This window comes from Rhodamnia argentea, chromosome 6 (assembly GCF_020921035.1).
Source record: "Rhodamnia argentea isolate NSW1041297 chromosome 6, ASM2092103v1, whole genome shotgun sequence".
Taxonomy (NCBI): domain Eukaryota; kingdom Viridiplantae; phylum Streptophyta; class Magnoliopsida; order Myrtales; family Myrtaceae; genus Rhodamnia; species Rhodamnia argentea.
Window position 1 is genome coordinate 4,655,568 of NC_063155.1, and position 15,410 is coordinate 4,670,977.

Genomic DNA, 15,410 nt, shown 5'->3' on the forward strand with positions numbered 1-15,410 from the left:
AATAAGATATCATATATTTGAAATAAGATTAAGGTCCTTATTTAAAAAGATGAAAACACTTGGATTTTATTTAAAATTTTCCCTTATATAAATAAAAAAAGTTGGGACATTTTCGAAGGATTCATTATTTACGCTAAATCCGCCGATCCTCCGACGAACTCCCACATGCTTGGGTAGACGCTAAGTTCGGGGAGCTTAGAGCGCGCGTCTTCGTCTTTCGCTTCTTACTTCTCCAACTCTGGAATCACGGTCATACCTCAAGAATCGGCGACACGAGTTTCGCTGCCCTGATGTCTCTCGTCTGTGAAATAAACTGAACTCGCAGGCCCACGATTTATATCGCCACCAACGGCGATTCCGACGACCTTTAATGGCTGCTCTGTTACTCCAGCGGAGAGTCTCGGCTTTGGGTGTCACTTCCATTCTCAAAGGTCTGACCTTGAACTCGAATTCTACCCGATTCTTCATTGTTGGGTATTTCTGCTGTTGCTTCATTGATTAGGGGATTGTAAGCTCAGACTAAAATGCCTTTCCTTTCTCGCCCTCTTTCTTTTTCTTTTCTTGTTCTATGTTTTCTTGGATTTTCTGGTTTTGTTTAGCTGATCTTAGAATCTGTTGAGGTAGGAGGCTTCAACCAAGGGACTATTTATTTTTATTTTTTTTTGGAGTAGTGAGGTTCTATTTTTTCTACAGGATTAATAATACAGAAAATCTTAAATTGATACATTAATGACAAATTTACTCCAAACTATTTTTTGACCATGAAAAATCCCAAACTAGTACACCAGTGATAAATTTATCCTAAACTGGTACAACGGTGACAAATTTACCTTCCGTTAGTTTTCGTTAAATTTAACCATTAAATTGCTAAGTTAGATAGCACGTGGCAGTTCATAGATGTACCATTTTAGGGGTTCCACCCTCTATTTGTCATGGTGTTTCAATTTGGGATTTTTTGTGGTATTAACCCAATTTAACGAAGGTAAATTTGTCACGATTATACCATTTTGGGATTTTTCGTAAGCAAAAAAATTTAATTTGGATAAATTTATTCTTGGTGTACCAGTTTAGGGTTTTTTATTGTCAAAACAATAGTTTGAGTTAAATTTGTCACAAGTGTACCGGTTTGGGGTTTTTTGTGACTAAAAAAAATAGTTTAGGGTAAATTTGTCACGGGTGTACCGGTTTGGGGTTTTTCGTGGTATTAACCCTTATCTATATGGTATTGAGTTGTTCAGCCATCTGTCATAATTGTCTGATGTGTTATTTCTCTGCTTGATTTCTAGCTTTTCTGTAAGTTGAGGTGAATAGTGAGAAGTAGGATCTTGTTTCCCGAAAGTTTTTTTTTTTTTTTTTGGTCTTGGGAGAGAGTTAACCTATTTCACATTTTTATGGATGTCCACCAAAATATATGTAGATCGTATAGTCAGGTAGACCGGTCTTCAAAATACGGCACTTTGGTCAATGTTGACATTCCTGATATCCTGTTTCGCTAGTTTAGTTTGCTTGTATAGGCTATATCTTTGCTCTTTCCAAAACTCCATTGCCAGAAACTTTTGTCATTCAATATAACTGACGTATATGTCTCTATCGTACTTGTTTCGGGCAACCAAAGGATATTGCTGATTGTCATGTTCACAAGTAGATATTTGCGGATCAATATGATTTTAGATAACAATTTGTGTTGACAATATCACTTGTTGACGACTATGAATAACCATCGTATTACGATAATATGATGGAAACGCATGCATCACAAGGTATTTTAGTGTAACTTCCACTAAATGAGGTCATGTGAACAATGTACAACATGAGACCAATTGTTGACATCATACATTATGGATTTTGTTCTGTGTGTTCCTTTCTAGCAAAAAAAACATTGTCCTTCCATCAAACTTTGTGGAGGCGCTGTGATTTGATTGTATCCTTGCACCTTTTGGTATGGTGTTGCTGTTGATAGATCATGTGGAGTCGTTTTGGCTGTGGCTGGAATCAAAGTGCAGATATGAAACGGCTGTATTAAAAACGAAAAGGCACTATGGAAGCTGCAGCGGCACGAGAAAGTTTGAATTCACAGACCTAAAAGATGGGCGTTGCAGCATTTCCAACAAGTTGGATCTCATGGACCTAACGTACGATATCATGTGCTTGTTTCTTCATCCTCATGTTCTTTTTCCTTATCAGTTTAAAGTGCTTTGTTTCATCTTGCCTTTCTTTTTTGTCAGTGCCATGCATCACTGTCTTCATATTGTTCTAGAATATATTTTAGTATGTGATGAAGCTACTTTTGTAATGGGATACCCATTTTTTGATATATGGCTTTTTGGGGCTGCGCAAAATTATGTTTACCCATGTATCTAGTATTTGGTCCATTTGTATGCATATTATGTTAAGCAATGTTGGCTGAAAAGTTGATCTTCAACTTTGTTATTCAACTCAAACCCTCAATATGCATCTGCAATCTTTTAATTTCCATCATTGTGAAGAAGTGCAATTTTGCAGTCGTCCTCATACATGGTACCCCATGGCTCGGAAGAAAAAGCGCAAGGTCATTCTCCATGTAGGTCCTACTAACAGTGGCAAAACACATTCTGCATTGAAGCAACTGGAGCTGAGTTTGTCAGGCAAGCTTTTCTTTATGTTTCGGAGTTCTTTGATTAGTGGAAAAATCACAAATCGCGCACCCATGTATAGAAAGGCAGATTTTCGAGGTACCTGCCTAACTTTCAGAATGTTTAATAAATCTGGCACAATTTGTATATAGTAAGAATATTCACTCTTTCAGCCAGCATTCACATGTGGATAACCTGTACATGTCTAAAGCATGTGAACTTTGTTTTGTCGGAATTGGAAATGTGATAGTCGACTTGCATGCAAGGAGTTGAGGGAGGCTTTTCAATTAGTATTCTTAGATTTACGTAGGCAATGTGTTTATAGCCCTCTCCTCAGGTACGGAATTTGTCGATTTACATGATTAATATGTATGCATTACTTGCAATTTTGCCCCAGATTTGTTGTTTATCTGAATTAACTTTACAAAATTCAGGTGTATACTGCGGTCCCTTGAGGTTATTGGCATGGGAAGTGGCTACAAGAATGAATAAAGCAAAAGTTCCCTGTGATTTGATTACGGGACAAGAAAGGGAGGAAGTTGAAGGTGCAAAGCACAAGTCTATGACAGTTGAGATGGCTGATGTTACGTCAGACTACCATTGTGCCATTATTGATGAAATCCAGGCATGTTGTTGACTGGTTCATGAGACATTTTTGCTGTGAAACACATAACTGCTGAAGTAAATTCACTAAAAGCGCAATAGATCATGCACATGGTGGAATGTTGACTTAATAGATAGTACATAAAATCAATTTAATGTCTCACACCTGTGGCTATCAGTAACATAAGAGAGCTAATTGAGGGCTCAAATATGAGCACACATTGGAAACATCATGCAATTTGTGGTCGCCAAACATCCATCGATCTTTTCACCTTTTGCCTCAGTGTAAAGGCATACCAAATCCACAGATATGTAGGGTTTTTGTTTAGAACTCTAACTTTGGGGATTCACTTTCAGATGGTGGGATGTAAGACGAGGGGATATTCGTTTACACGAGCGCTACTGGGACTTGCTGCTGATGAGCTCCATCTTTGCGGAGATGCAGCGGTAGTTGCTCTTGTTGAAGATATAGTGAAAGTGACAGGCGATGATCTTGAGGTACTGATGTCTTTTCTTTCATATTTGAATGGGATTTTTTCTGCTATAGCTTTTAATGGCAACTCAAGAGAGATATTTCGTATTAGTGACATGAAATTTTCTAGTCAGTATGAAGAATGTACCATTTGATTCTCAGTGTCAATGGCTTCAAGAAAAGCCGACTGGCCTGTTGCTGTACTTTCAACTCCCTCACTAACAAATGCCATGTACAGTTAACTGGGTGTACTATTTAATGGTATTTTATGCATTAGATCTCTTTGAATTTCATCCTTTTGTGAGAGATGTAATACCATATGATCCCAAGAAACACATTACCTTGGATGCTCAGGAAACGATGCCTTGGCCACTTCATCTAGCTGGTACTTGGTATAGAATCTAGAAATCGAACATCTCAATGACTTTTACTTTCAAAAAATTTTCTTATGCAAATAAATGTCTGGTAAACTTAGATCTCCATTTGTTACAATATGGTACCTACCAATATGTTGATGTCTTCTTGCTTTGGCCTGCTTTGAGCATATTGCTTAATTGCTTTTTCTGCTTTCTGCTGGCTGTTAGATTCACTATTATGAGAGACTTTCACCTCTGGTCCCACTGAAAGTTCCTCTGCGATCTTTTTCTGAAATACGAAAAGGCGATTGTATGGTCACCTTTTCCCGTCCTGGAATTTTCCAATTGAAGGTTTGGAATCTCCTCCCTTTTTATGTTTCACCTCCTGTTCATCTGGCTGTAATTTTTGTTACAATGAAATATTAATCCATTCTTGTAACCCACCTTTAAAAATGTAGAAGCAAATTGAAAGAGTGGGAGAACATCGTTGTGCTGTTGTTTATGGTTCATTGCCACCTCAGACTCGAACAAGACAGGTAGTATTTTGCTCCTGTGAACTTTTGTCTGCTTTGACGAGGCCCAACCAGGCAATTAGAGTCCATTAAACATTACAATGAAAAGAAAGGCTTATTTGCCACTTGAGCAGGTTAAAAGAAATGCCGATTTTGCTTTTCTAATTCCTATATATTTATTGATAGGGTCTTGTTAACGAGTGCTCTGAGGGTGCTAGTTAAGACTACCACTAAAATGGTAATGACGCATACAACAAACTTAGGCAATTGAGCAATAATATATTTCACCCAAGTTATCTACTTCAAACAGAAATATTTTTGTTTTCAAAGCACAACTAGTGACTCTTCACGAGTGCCCTAGAGGCACCCTTCAACATTTTCCTATTCTTATGGAGTAACTAATGTGAATCTGAAGTTTTCCTCGCCACAAAATCTTTGTGAAGTTTTCCTCACCACAAAATCTCTCATCAAATTTCGTGATCAGTCGAATTAATTTATCACTTTTTAGTAGTCAAACTCTTTGGGGGTTTCACATATCGAGGTTTAGGAGCATGTCATTCCAAAAGCCGCAAACAAGAAGATGAAATAAATGCACCATTTGGCAATTGATGCACTTCGTCAATTGCAGTGTTGTCAGAAATGGCTGTAATGAGGCCTTGTATTAATATTCCCTGAGGAATGTTCCTCAAATTTTTTTGCCAGTAAATGTAACTAATGTTTTGTTAGAGATATAGAACCTGCATAAGAATGGTCCAAATGATTATGTAAGACATCTTTTTGTATTTCATATGACATGTTCCTAGTCCATTCTCTATATTAAAATATTTTCTCTTTTCTTTTTGTTTTGCCAGAGCTCTAGATGAGACCTCCATGCATTGTAGATTTTATATCTCTCCCTCTCTTTCTCTTGTAGAGAATGCATATTCTTGTGTTTTGAAAGCATTGGATAATTAAGATGTTCTGATGCATGTTCTTTAGGACTGCAGGCAACCATGTTCAATGATGCAAATAGCGAATTTGATGTTCTTGTTGCTAGTGATGCCATTGGAATGGGTCTCAATCTGCAAATTTCCAGGCTCATATTTTCATCGATGACAAAATTCGATGGTATAGAGTTTCGTGAGCTAACTGTACCAGAGATCAAGCAAATTGCAGGTACATATGTTTTTCATGTTGGCACAATAAAGACATCCTCTGTTAGCCTTGTATTCTTTGCATCTACTTGAGGGTCCATAAATATGCAATTTTTTCTCATGTATGAAGTCCATGACACGATTTTCGATGATCAGGTCTTGATATGTTGCTGTTTAGATGGGTTGTGATGGTTGAACATTATTTTCACTGGGAAAATATGCCCCAACCCTGAAGCCACGTGTAGATTCTTGATAAGTTCACTGAAAAAGCTTGTGCCACGCAGATGTTTTCTTTTGAACCAAGAAGCAGAAAGTTCATCAACAGTGCACAAAGCTGCCAGTTCAATCGAAATACATTAGTTGCATGAGAGGGTTTTATCAAATTAGAAGTACCAAAAGATAAACATGTTTTTGGATCTAATGGAATTTTGATGCTTCAATGACTTAGGTAGAAACATGTTATTGGATTTATGCAACGAAGTCATGCTGTGGACGGGGCTATATGCACCATATAGTTTATAATGAGAAAGTTGGAGTTTTTCTGTTGATCAGTTTAGAACCTGAGGCTTACCACGTCCAGATGAACCTAATATTGTAGCAAACTGTTAGTTTAAAAGGTTGCTTGTGCTGCTTCTTTTTAGCCGTACTGTTGTCCATCATGGAAAATAGGCTTCGGAAATAGTTCTTGGAAATTTTTGGCCTTATGGGTGGGCGCCAAAAGCCATCTCGTATTTATTTCCCCTTTACTCCAGTTCATGCTTAAACGTCGCTACATGTGGTGTACTTGTGAAATTGGTTACAAAGAGAGTGCTCTTTAAACACTGTAAAAGCTATCAAACTGTAGTATATTCTCCTGGGGACAGCTGTTTGTCAAATGCATGCTTCGTATGTCATGTCTGTACATCATTGTGCAAACTCTAATGTGATTTTGTAACTGATTATTAATTGCTTGAAACATTATGGGAATGATGCTTTATATTAAAGCATCTGTAAATTGGCTTTAACATAGGGAGGGCCGGCAGGTATGGATCCAAATATCCTGTTGGTGAAGTGACTTGTGTAGACAAAGAGGATTTACCTTTGCTTCACGCAGCTCTGAGTGCCGCATCGCCTACTCTAGAGGTGACCTATTCATGCTTGGAGAGATCATAAGACAACACATATGTGCCTGTGCTTCAAGTGGTTTTTAAGGCCAATTGTAGTCCAACCAAAATTCATGGATATTCATAACATACTTACTATCCCACATGTTCTATTTTGCAGTGTGCAGGATTATTTCCAACCTTCGATCTTTTACTGATGTACTCACGTTTAAACCCACAATATGGTTTTCGGCAGATATTGGTAGGTTGATCTTTCACTAGATTCAATTCTAGATGTTCTGCCTGCTAGTCGTAGCTAATTTTAGCTGTATGGTCCCCCGCAAAGGGCAAGAGAATTGAGTGATTTACATAGGGCTGTCCTAATCTATAGCTACATATCATAATGTCCTTTCCTGATAAAATGAAATCATTGATAGTTGATGGATAACGATACTTAGGATTGTTCTGGTACACACACCAGGAATATGAAATGCATTACTAGCCGAAAGGATAGAATGCTTCAGGGACTGCTTGTAGATCGTAACAAAGAAATTGCCTGAATTTTTCCTCAGTTGAAGATAAAATGATTAAGCTCACAAGTTGAAATGAATCATCTCTTATGCTCTTGACTGCGTGACATCAAAGTATCAAGAGAGTGGAGGAAAAGATGAGTGGTACCAATGAGCCTCAGGCAAATATTACCCAAGCAACAGGTTACTTTACCCCTTCATTATGTTGGTTGTGTAGTGGGTAGATACAAGTTGTAGCTTTCTTCAAATTGACATAGATGTGGCGAGATACAGGGCACACATGATTAGTACCAGTTGTCTAGTCCTGTTGTAGCCTGTCTCGCATCAAAAAGAAAAAAGGTAATCATTAGACAAACTGTCAGCACCCTGTGACATTTCTGTTTTGTCTTTAACATGAATCAATGGTGTATGCATCCTTTTCATTTGCTTCCTTTTCTGTTCCTTTTCGACTTTTAATTTTTTCTTCAAACAACCTCAACAGGAGCATTTTCTAGAGAATGCCAAGCTATCTGAAAACTACTTCATTGCTAACTGCGAAGATATGTTGGTACGTTTACCCTTGTTCCTTCATCTATAAGAAAGTAGGTGGTGTGGCAGGATAGATTTGTTCCTTTAGGCAGTTAAGATTCCCCTCATGATTAATTTAAACCTTGTTTCAATACAAATCAGAAAGTAGCCGCTATTGTCGATGAATTGCCTGTCGCTTTGCGTGAGAAGTACCTTTTTTGTCTCAGGTAATACTATCACCATTTAAGTTGCTTTTAGTCATGTTTTGACCTATTTTGTCATAATGGAGTTAGCTATAATGAGATGCTTCTTCCCCCTTTTTGCCAACGCACGTATGCATGCACACAATTGCACACAATTAAAAGTGAAAACCTACTTCAGCAAAATTTCATTTACCTACCAGTAAAAACTGGTTTGCATGATGTTTTGGCAATTCGCATGTGAATTGGATTGTGGTAATTCAATGTTGCTAATTTATGAGGACACGTGTTTTGCAGTCCAGTTGACGTGAACGATGACATTTCAACCCAAGGTCTTATACAGGTTAGATGAATGGTTAAAATCCTGGTGATCTTTTGGGAGTATTTATGGCTATTCCTAATCAAAGAACTAAGATCATCGAACTTCTTTGGTGAACCAGTTTGCACAGAACTATTCGAAGAGAGGCATTGTCCATCTCCGAGAAATATTTACTCCGGGGACGCTTCAGGTGCCAAAAACACATAGAGCAATGAAGGAACTTGAATCAATTCACAAGGTTAGAATATTCGCTCGCTCATCTGAATGTTGTACGACATGAGTTTCTGCTTGTTAAGATGTTTCACCTCTTTTAGATTGAATTAAACGGGTCTATTCTAGCTTTTTTAGATAAATAATTTGTGTAGGGCCTGAAATAAGAATAGAGGCATCATAGGATTATTCTGTTAGTGTGAACTTGCAACTACACCTATTTGAGACTGTCAATGTGTGGTTACCAATTTAATTATCGTTCTTGTTTTTATAGGTGATAAATTAGGAATGAATCCTAGAATGTCAGTAAGACCGACTTATAGGCTTGAGCAACAGAGTTGGTGCATATAGAGAGGCTCAAGGCACTCCAAAAGGAGGTCTAGGTGGCCAAATTATCAATTTTAATAAAAAATTGGAACTAATGTCAAAAAACATTCTCTTCTAGAATTTTGCGCCTGTAGGGATAAGCTGTTGATAATCAGCGGCTGCTTAGTGCTTTTGCTTACGCAATTCCAGGGGCTTGCTGATCAGATAATAAAGAAATTTGACGATAGATGACTAAGAAAGGACAACATGATGTTGCTGTGATGTTTGGAGAAAATGAGCTAAGCAGAAAATAAGACAAATTACTTGAGGATCTCTAATTTTTCTAAGATGGAACCAAGGATATTTGCTTTTAGGTCGGCTAATTAGCTATTTACGTTTCACTCCACCCACTGCTTATGTGGAAGCACCAAACAAAAGAAGGTGGGCATAATTGAACTGCGTGAAGAACAAAGACATTTGCAGCTACAGACCCTGCCTAGAACCTATCTATTTTTAGCTAAAAGCTTTCATCTTCCTGCTTGGAAACGAATGATAGGTTCTGGAGCTGTATGTCTGGTTGAGTTTTCGAATGGAGGATTCATTCCCCGACTCTGAGGTGGCGGCTTCCCAGAAGGCTATCTGTAGCCAGTAAGTAGACCTGGGCTTCAAGTGGCTTATGGTTTTGGCTTTGGCTTTGGCTTGACTTTGTTTATCATTATTGCCCCTCCAAAATGTAGGTTGATTGAGGAGTTCCTGGAGAGATATGGGTTGCAGATGCCAAGAGGAAAGAAGTTGCCATTGCGCAAGAGCTCTAGTTCTATACTCCAGTAAGAAGACAAACTTTATATTGGATTGCCACACTTCGCACCAGCCTTGGGCATACACACCTGATGGATGGTGGAATGGGAAAAGATCGGCGTGCCCTGTCAGACGCCTGTATCCCATCCCACCAGCCTGGTAGAGTTTCACCAAGTAAACCTGCCAAGGACCAAAGAAAAATGGAAAAAACCATGGAATCTCTGACCCCCACAGATTAGATTAGGACCACATTGCAATCAAACATTACACTACACTCGACATAACATACAGTCTTAACAATTTGTTTCTATAGTTGTTTCCTTGTCAAACTCTGTTTGCAATCCAGTGGATATCATTTCTTAATTGTAAGTTTTGGTTACATTGTACATTACTGCTGATAATGGTTTTTATGAATTAACAACGATATTCCTTGTGAGATAAATGTCCTTGAATTCTATGCATGCGCAGAATTCCATCTGTGTGCCTGTGCATTGTGTGCACAGTGGCGTCTCGGGCGACTGTCAAATTGGTGTAGGCGAGCGTGCATTGGAGTCACTGGTGACTTTGTCGGTACTGACATGCGCATGAATGATCGGTGTTAAGAAAATACTTCGCCGGACCAACAAAATAGCTGTTGCCTTGAAGTCAGAATGACTACCCTCATTAGACCGAAGTGACAGCCCTTTGTTGATGGGGGCACGCAACACATACGGATAGGAAGATAATTAGTTTTTTCAACTACTATATTGTCGGTGAAATGAAGTTTGAGGCTGTATTATCTTGTTTTGGCATGTACAAAGAGATGCACAAAACTAAATTCTGATTAGTGTGAACGTATCTCCATACTTAACATCAGAATTAGTCCGATACAAGGCAATAAATACATGAATACAAGTAATGGGTTACAGACAACAGAACAGGAGTCATAGGAAGAAAGAACGGACAGCATCAAAGAAAGCAAAATGTTTAACGAACTCCTGCTAAGTGCTAAGCACTGATGTTAACTGAACTAGCCCTCAATCTGCATTTTGATCCGCACAACCGTCAAAAGGTGGAGAATTAGGGACGCAATATCAGTAAAGAGAATATCTACCCACGGACTACTACAGCATGGTACAAGCACCACCAGAAGTTGGTTGGGTCTGTCAACAAGCAGATTGATTTATAGTAGCTGTTACCAATTCCGTGACTCTGCATATGTCTAGACCCTGGCCAATAAATTACAGAAAACGCAGATTAGTGATACCAAATTTTGGCAATGGCTATGCGCGTTTCCTTTATATCGTCACAACTAAAAGCTGCCTTCTTTATGTCACATTAAGTTTAACAAGCTGTAGAAAAGGGCGTTGAGGGAGCAAACCCTCTTCACCATTAGAATAAATCTTCACAGAACTGTAGCCCTTCATCGGCTTACTAGGGTAGTCCAACAGGACACCACTCATCTCAAATCAAAGCTGGAATTCGCACAGTGCTCCATGTCTTCCTTTAAATTTTCCGAAAACCATATCCTCCTCATCATGGAGAGTGCAATCCGTTTACACATCCTGTGCTAATTCACTTGGAGGATTCTTGCTGACTCGATTATCCAGGACCAAATTCTCTAAGATTGCCTTACAGATTGAAAAATTGTACCTTTCATTCTCAGCCTACCAAAAACCACCGCATGAACAAACCCCTTCCTTAAAAAAGTGAAACCGGTTATTATCTCTTATGGTGATTTCCCGATTATATACTTTTGACACTAGTTTGGCAAATGTGTGGCAATCAGAGCATGTCCTCAGATTCTTCACAACCTGGACAGGTATCTTCTGACCTGTGCTAATAAGTGAATAAGCTATAGCCAGCTTCTCGCTGTGCCGACTCAGCAAAAACTTCTTCTCGTGCTCATCCACATCAAGCAGCACATTTCTCAGATCAGGAACATGGCCTGCATCCCGTAGCTTGCAATTAATTTCATCCAGCATCTGGGAGATGCGGCTGATCTCCAGGTGAGATTCATCTCCTGAGGAGAATTCGTGAACAGTTCCATTTACCTCTGTGGAGCTCGAGCCTGGAACCTTGTGCATCCCTCTCTCTTTCATTTTTAGCCTCACTTTCGCTACTTCTGACCATTTTCCCTCGGACGCATATATGTTTGACAAAATCACCGGGATCCCAGTCCTATCTGATGTTAAGTCGGGAATTCTGTTGGCAGCATAAGCCGCCATCTCCACGTTCTTGTGGGTCCGGCATGAAGATAGAAGTGAACCCCAGATGATGTCATTGGGTTCAATTGGCATGCTCTTTATGAAATCTAGTGCTTCCTCCAACAGTCCAGCTCGACCAAGCAAATCAACCATGCACCCATAATGAACCACCTGAGGTGAAATCCCATATATCTCCTTCATGGACTGGAAAAGTTGGCAGCCTTGTTTAACTAATCCGCTGTGGCTGCATGCTGTAAGGAGTCCAACAAATGTCACATCATCGGGTTCAACTCCTTGACAAAGCATCTCCTTGAACAGCTCTAGCGCTTGTTTACCATTTCCTTCAGTGGCCATCGCACAGATTATTGCAGTCCAAGATGACACGTCCCTTTTCTCCATCTTCTCAAATATTTGCATTGCAATCCTTGGATCACCACACCGTCCAAACATGTCTACCAAGGCTGTGTCAAGGAGCATATCACGTTCAATAGCATTTTCTTCTGTGTAATGATAAATCCACTTTGCAAGACCTAGCGAACCTAAATTTCCACAGGCAGATGCAACACTGGCCATTGTCACTCTATCTGCTTTTATTCCCTCCCTCTGCATCATCCGGAAAAACTTAATTGCTTCCTCGCATAAACTCTCCTGAACTAGAGCACCAATCATGATGTTCCAAGACACCAGATCTCTTTCAGGCATCTCATCAAAGATATCCCTAACTGATCTCCCATCGCCATTTCTAACATAACCTGCAAGTAGTGAATTCCACGACACAACAGTTTTATTTGACATAGAATTGAAAATCGTGCAGGCTAGTCCTGATTCTCCGCACTTCATGTACATGTCGATCATTGCATTGTTAATGTTATCGTCCTTTTCTTGTAATCCATTTCTCAAAATGTAACCATGACAACACTTCCCAAATAAGAGTTCATTTAAAGTGGCACTTGCTGAGATAGCGGATAACATTGTTAACCTATCTGGTTGTGGTCCCTGTTCCAGCATTTCACCCAAGACAGCTAATGCTTCTCTTGCCAGTCCTCTTTTGACAAGGTGCGACATGATTGTGTTATACAAGACCAAATTCCTCTCGATACAATTGTCAAAAATCCGCTTTGCAGTAACAAAAGCTCCACATTTCATGTACATGTCAACAAGAGCACTCACCATATGACCATTAGGCTCAATATCTATATCACCAATATAAGAATGAACCCGTTCTCCCAATTTAAGATCCTGCAACTTAGCACAAGCAGAAATTGCGCACACCATTGTAACCGCGTTGGGCTCCACACCGGCCTCCACCATATCAAAGAACAAGGAAACCGCCTCCTTCGGACAATCCCTCCGGGAGTAACCGCAAATCAAACTGGTCCAGGAAACGACATTCTTCTCAGGCATTTCATCGAACACCCTGCGGCCATCCATGACGTCCCCACATTCAAAGTGGAAATGAATCAAAGTATTCGCCACAAAAATATCCTCCGCAAATCCCATCTTTACTATTGCCCCGTGAACTTGAACCCCTTCACCAAACCATGAAACCCTCGTGCAAGCGCTCAACAGGAACGGGAACGTATACTTGTCCGGCATCACGCCCATCTCCAACATCCGAACAAACACCAAGATAGCTCTATCACCGAGCCCAGCGGAAGAGCAAGCTCTAATCAAAGAATTGCACACGAACAAAGACCCAGCGACGCATTCGTCCTCGTTCCACCCTTCAAACACTTTGAGCGCGTAGTCTAAGCTCTCGGGCGTGCCCACTTCGGCGCACTTAGCAATGAGCTCATTATTGTGGGTCGGGCCTTTCTTGGCGACGCGACAGTGTAATTGCTTGATTTCGTTCAGGATCGTGTAGCTCCTGAGGAAGGCGTTCGGGGCAGCTGCGTTGTCCGTGGTGGGTGAGAACCCATTGAGGTTAGAGATTGTTGGCGAGTCCGGGATCCCCGAGACAGGAGGAGATGAACAGAGAGCGGCGAGGCTTGACAGAGCCATGGCCGATTGGCATAAGCGGCTAAAAACTGTCTAAAAACACGAACTTGAAGGTCATGGAGCCGTGGCTGGAAATTGCTGGGTCGGATCTGTGCTTTGGCCCGCCGCAGAACTTCGCCGCCACTCTCTCTCTCTGGAGTCAGCCTTTATCTCCTTCGATGCGACGTGAACAAGCAACTGAGAGGCGAGTTCGGGTTGTCGCCGGCGGGTTGCGGCCGGCGAGGACGATGAGGAGTCTGAAAACTTCGTTTTACAAGGAAAACGATCAGAATCCTCGGGAACTTATATAATATAAGCAGCTCAATTTTCAACCTTTATTCTGCAAAAAAAAAAAAAAAATTCAACCTCAGTAATTTTTCCTGCCTTTTTTGTTTTTTGTTCTTGATCGAGCATTTGATTTTTCGAAGTTTATATTATAATTTTTCTTCGTTGTTTTAGTCTATTCACAATTTTATTTCCCAAATAGGATAGAACAAACTGAAGTCCTAAAATAAAAATTTCAAAATGAAAAATAATGCACTGGCCTTGTCATAATCATAATAGTAAAAAAGATTAATGCCAAGGAAAATCCCAAATTGGTACATATGTGATAAATATATCAAAAATTATTTTTTTACCATAAAAAACCCAAACTACTAAACTTGTGACAAATTTACCCCGAATCGGTACACTTATGATAAATTTACCCTCTATTAGTTTTCGTTAAATTTAACTGTCAAATTGCTGAGTTGGATGACACATGACGGTTGACGGGTATATTGATTTAGGATTTTTACTCTCTGTTTACTACATGTTTATCAATTTAGAATTTTTCATGATATTGACTCAATTTAACGGAGGGTAAATTTGTCACATGTATACTAGTTTGGGGTATTTCATGATTAAAAAATAGTTTATGGTAAATTTATCATAACTGTACCAAATTTAGGATTTTTCATAATATTAACCATAATAAAAATCAACAATGATATGTTTGATTTGCTAAAAACATTTCAATTTTATCCCAAGCGATTAAAATAATCATGGACATATAAAAAAAATCAGTTTATTTTCCAATATCTGCTAGTGGTAAACAGTTTATAAAAGAACCATGGCCATAGTTAATTAGCTACGCACTATTGTTATTTTCGGCACAAAGCAACATGATTATGCGAACGAGAGAAAAAAGAAGAAGAAGAAGAAGCAAGATTGACTATAGAGACTCTTCGAATACTAGTAAAAAAGGGTAGTACCAACTCCATCAGGAGCAGTTTCTTAATTTCTAAATTAGATAATACGAAACAAGATAAAGAGTTTTATCAGAAAAAAACTTATAATCAAAAGAAAAAATAAAAAAAAGAAGAAGAAAAAATTTGTTTTTTTTTAAATATTTTGCTTTGATGCTATCGCTATATTTACTCTTACATGCCGGAACAAGTATCTCTTAGTTTTTCTTCACTCCTCACAATCATCATCATGGCCTGATGCTTATTGGCTTTGTGTGATGCTCGTCCTAGGCGCATGTCCTTTGGTCCGTCCACTTAATTTAGGATGAGTTCATTTCTTGAAAAATAAATAATTTTATAAAATATTTTTTAAAAAAATTA

The 15,410-nt window shown here is 39.2% G+C and overlaps 3 protein-coding genes across 12 annotated transcripts in view; 2 read left to right on the forward strand and 1 right to left on the reverse strand.

The window, feature by feature from the left end:
* The window catches only part of LOC115733080 (putative disease resistance RPP13-like protein 1), a 491,263-nt gene that overhangs the window by 206,265 nt on the left and 269,588 nt on the right, over positions 1–15,410 (forward strand). The gene's annotated exons all lie outside the window — the stretch shown is intronic.
* Positions 109–10,497, forward strand: LOC115744877 (DExH-box ATP-dependent RNA helicase DExH16, mitochondrial). 2 transcript variants are annotated; one of them, XR_007198793.1, is made up of 17 exons: positions 109–431; positions 1,961–2,132; positions 2,503–2,624; positions 3,047–3,237; positions 3,573–3,713; positions 4,272–4,394; positions 4,502–4,579; positions 5,542–5,710; positions 6,698–6,810; positions 6,952–7,032; positions 7,782–7,847; positions 7,970–8,034; positions 8,305–8,350; positions 8,448–8,564; positions 9,399–9,490; positions 9,580–9,814; positions 10,144–10,497. XR_007198793.1 is itself a non-coding variant. In XM_030680271.2 (16 exons), the coding sequence occupies exons 1-16, from the start codon at positions 371–373 to the stop codon at positions 9,671–9,673; spliced, it is 1,731 nt and encodes a 576-aa protein (XP_030536131.1). In that variant the 5' UTR covers positions 109–370; the 3' UTR covers positions 9,674–10,074. The 2 variants fall into 2 exon arrangements, 1 of the variants encoding a protein (XP_030536131.1); XM_030680271.2 differs by lacking the exon at positions 10,144–10,497 and having other exon boundaries at positions 9,580–10,074.
* Positions 10,795–14,062, reverse strand: LOC115744907 (pentatricopeptide repeat-containing protein At3g22690). Its single transcript, XM_030680312.2, has one exon. The coding sequence runs from the start codon at positions 13,825–13,827 to the stop codon at positions 11,287–11,289; it is 2,541 nt and encodes an 846-aa protein (XP_030536172.1). The 5' UTR covers positions 13,828–14,062; the 3' UTR covers positions 10,795–11,286.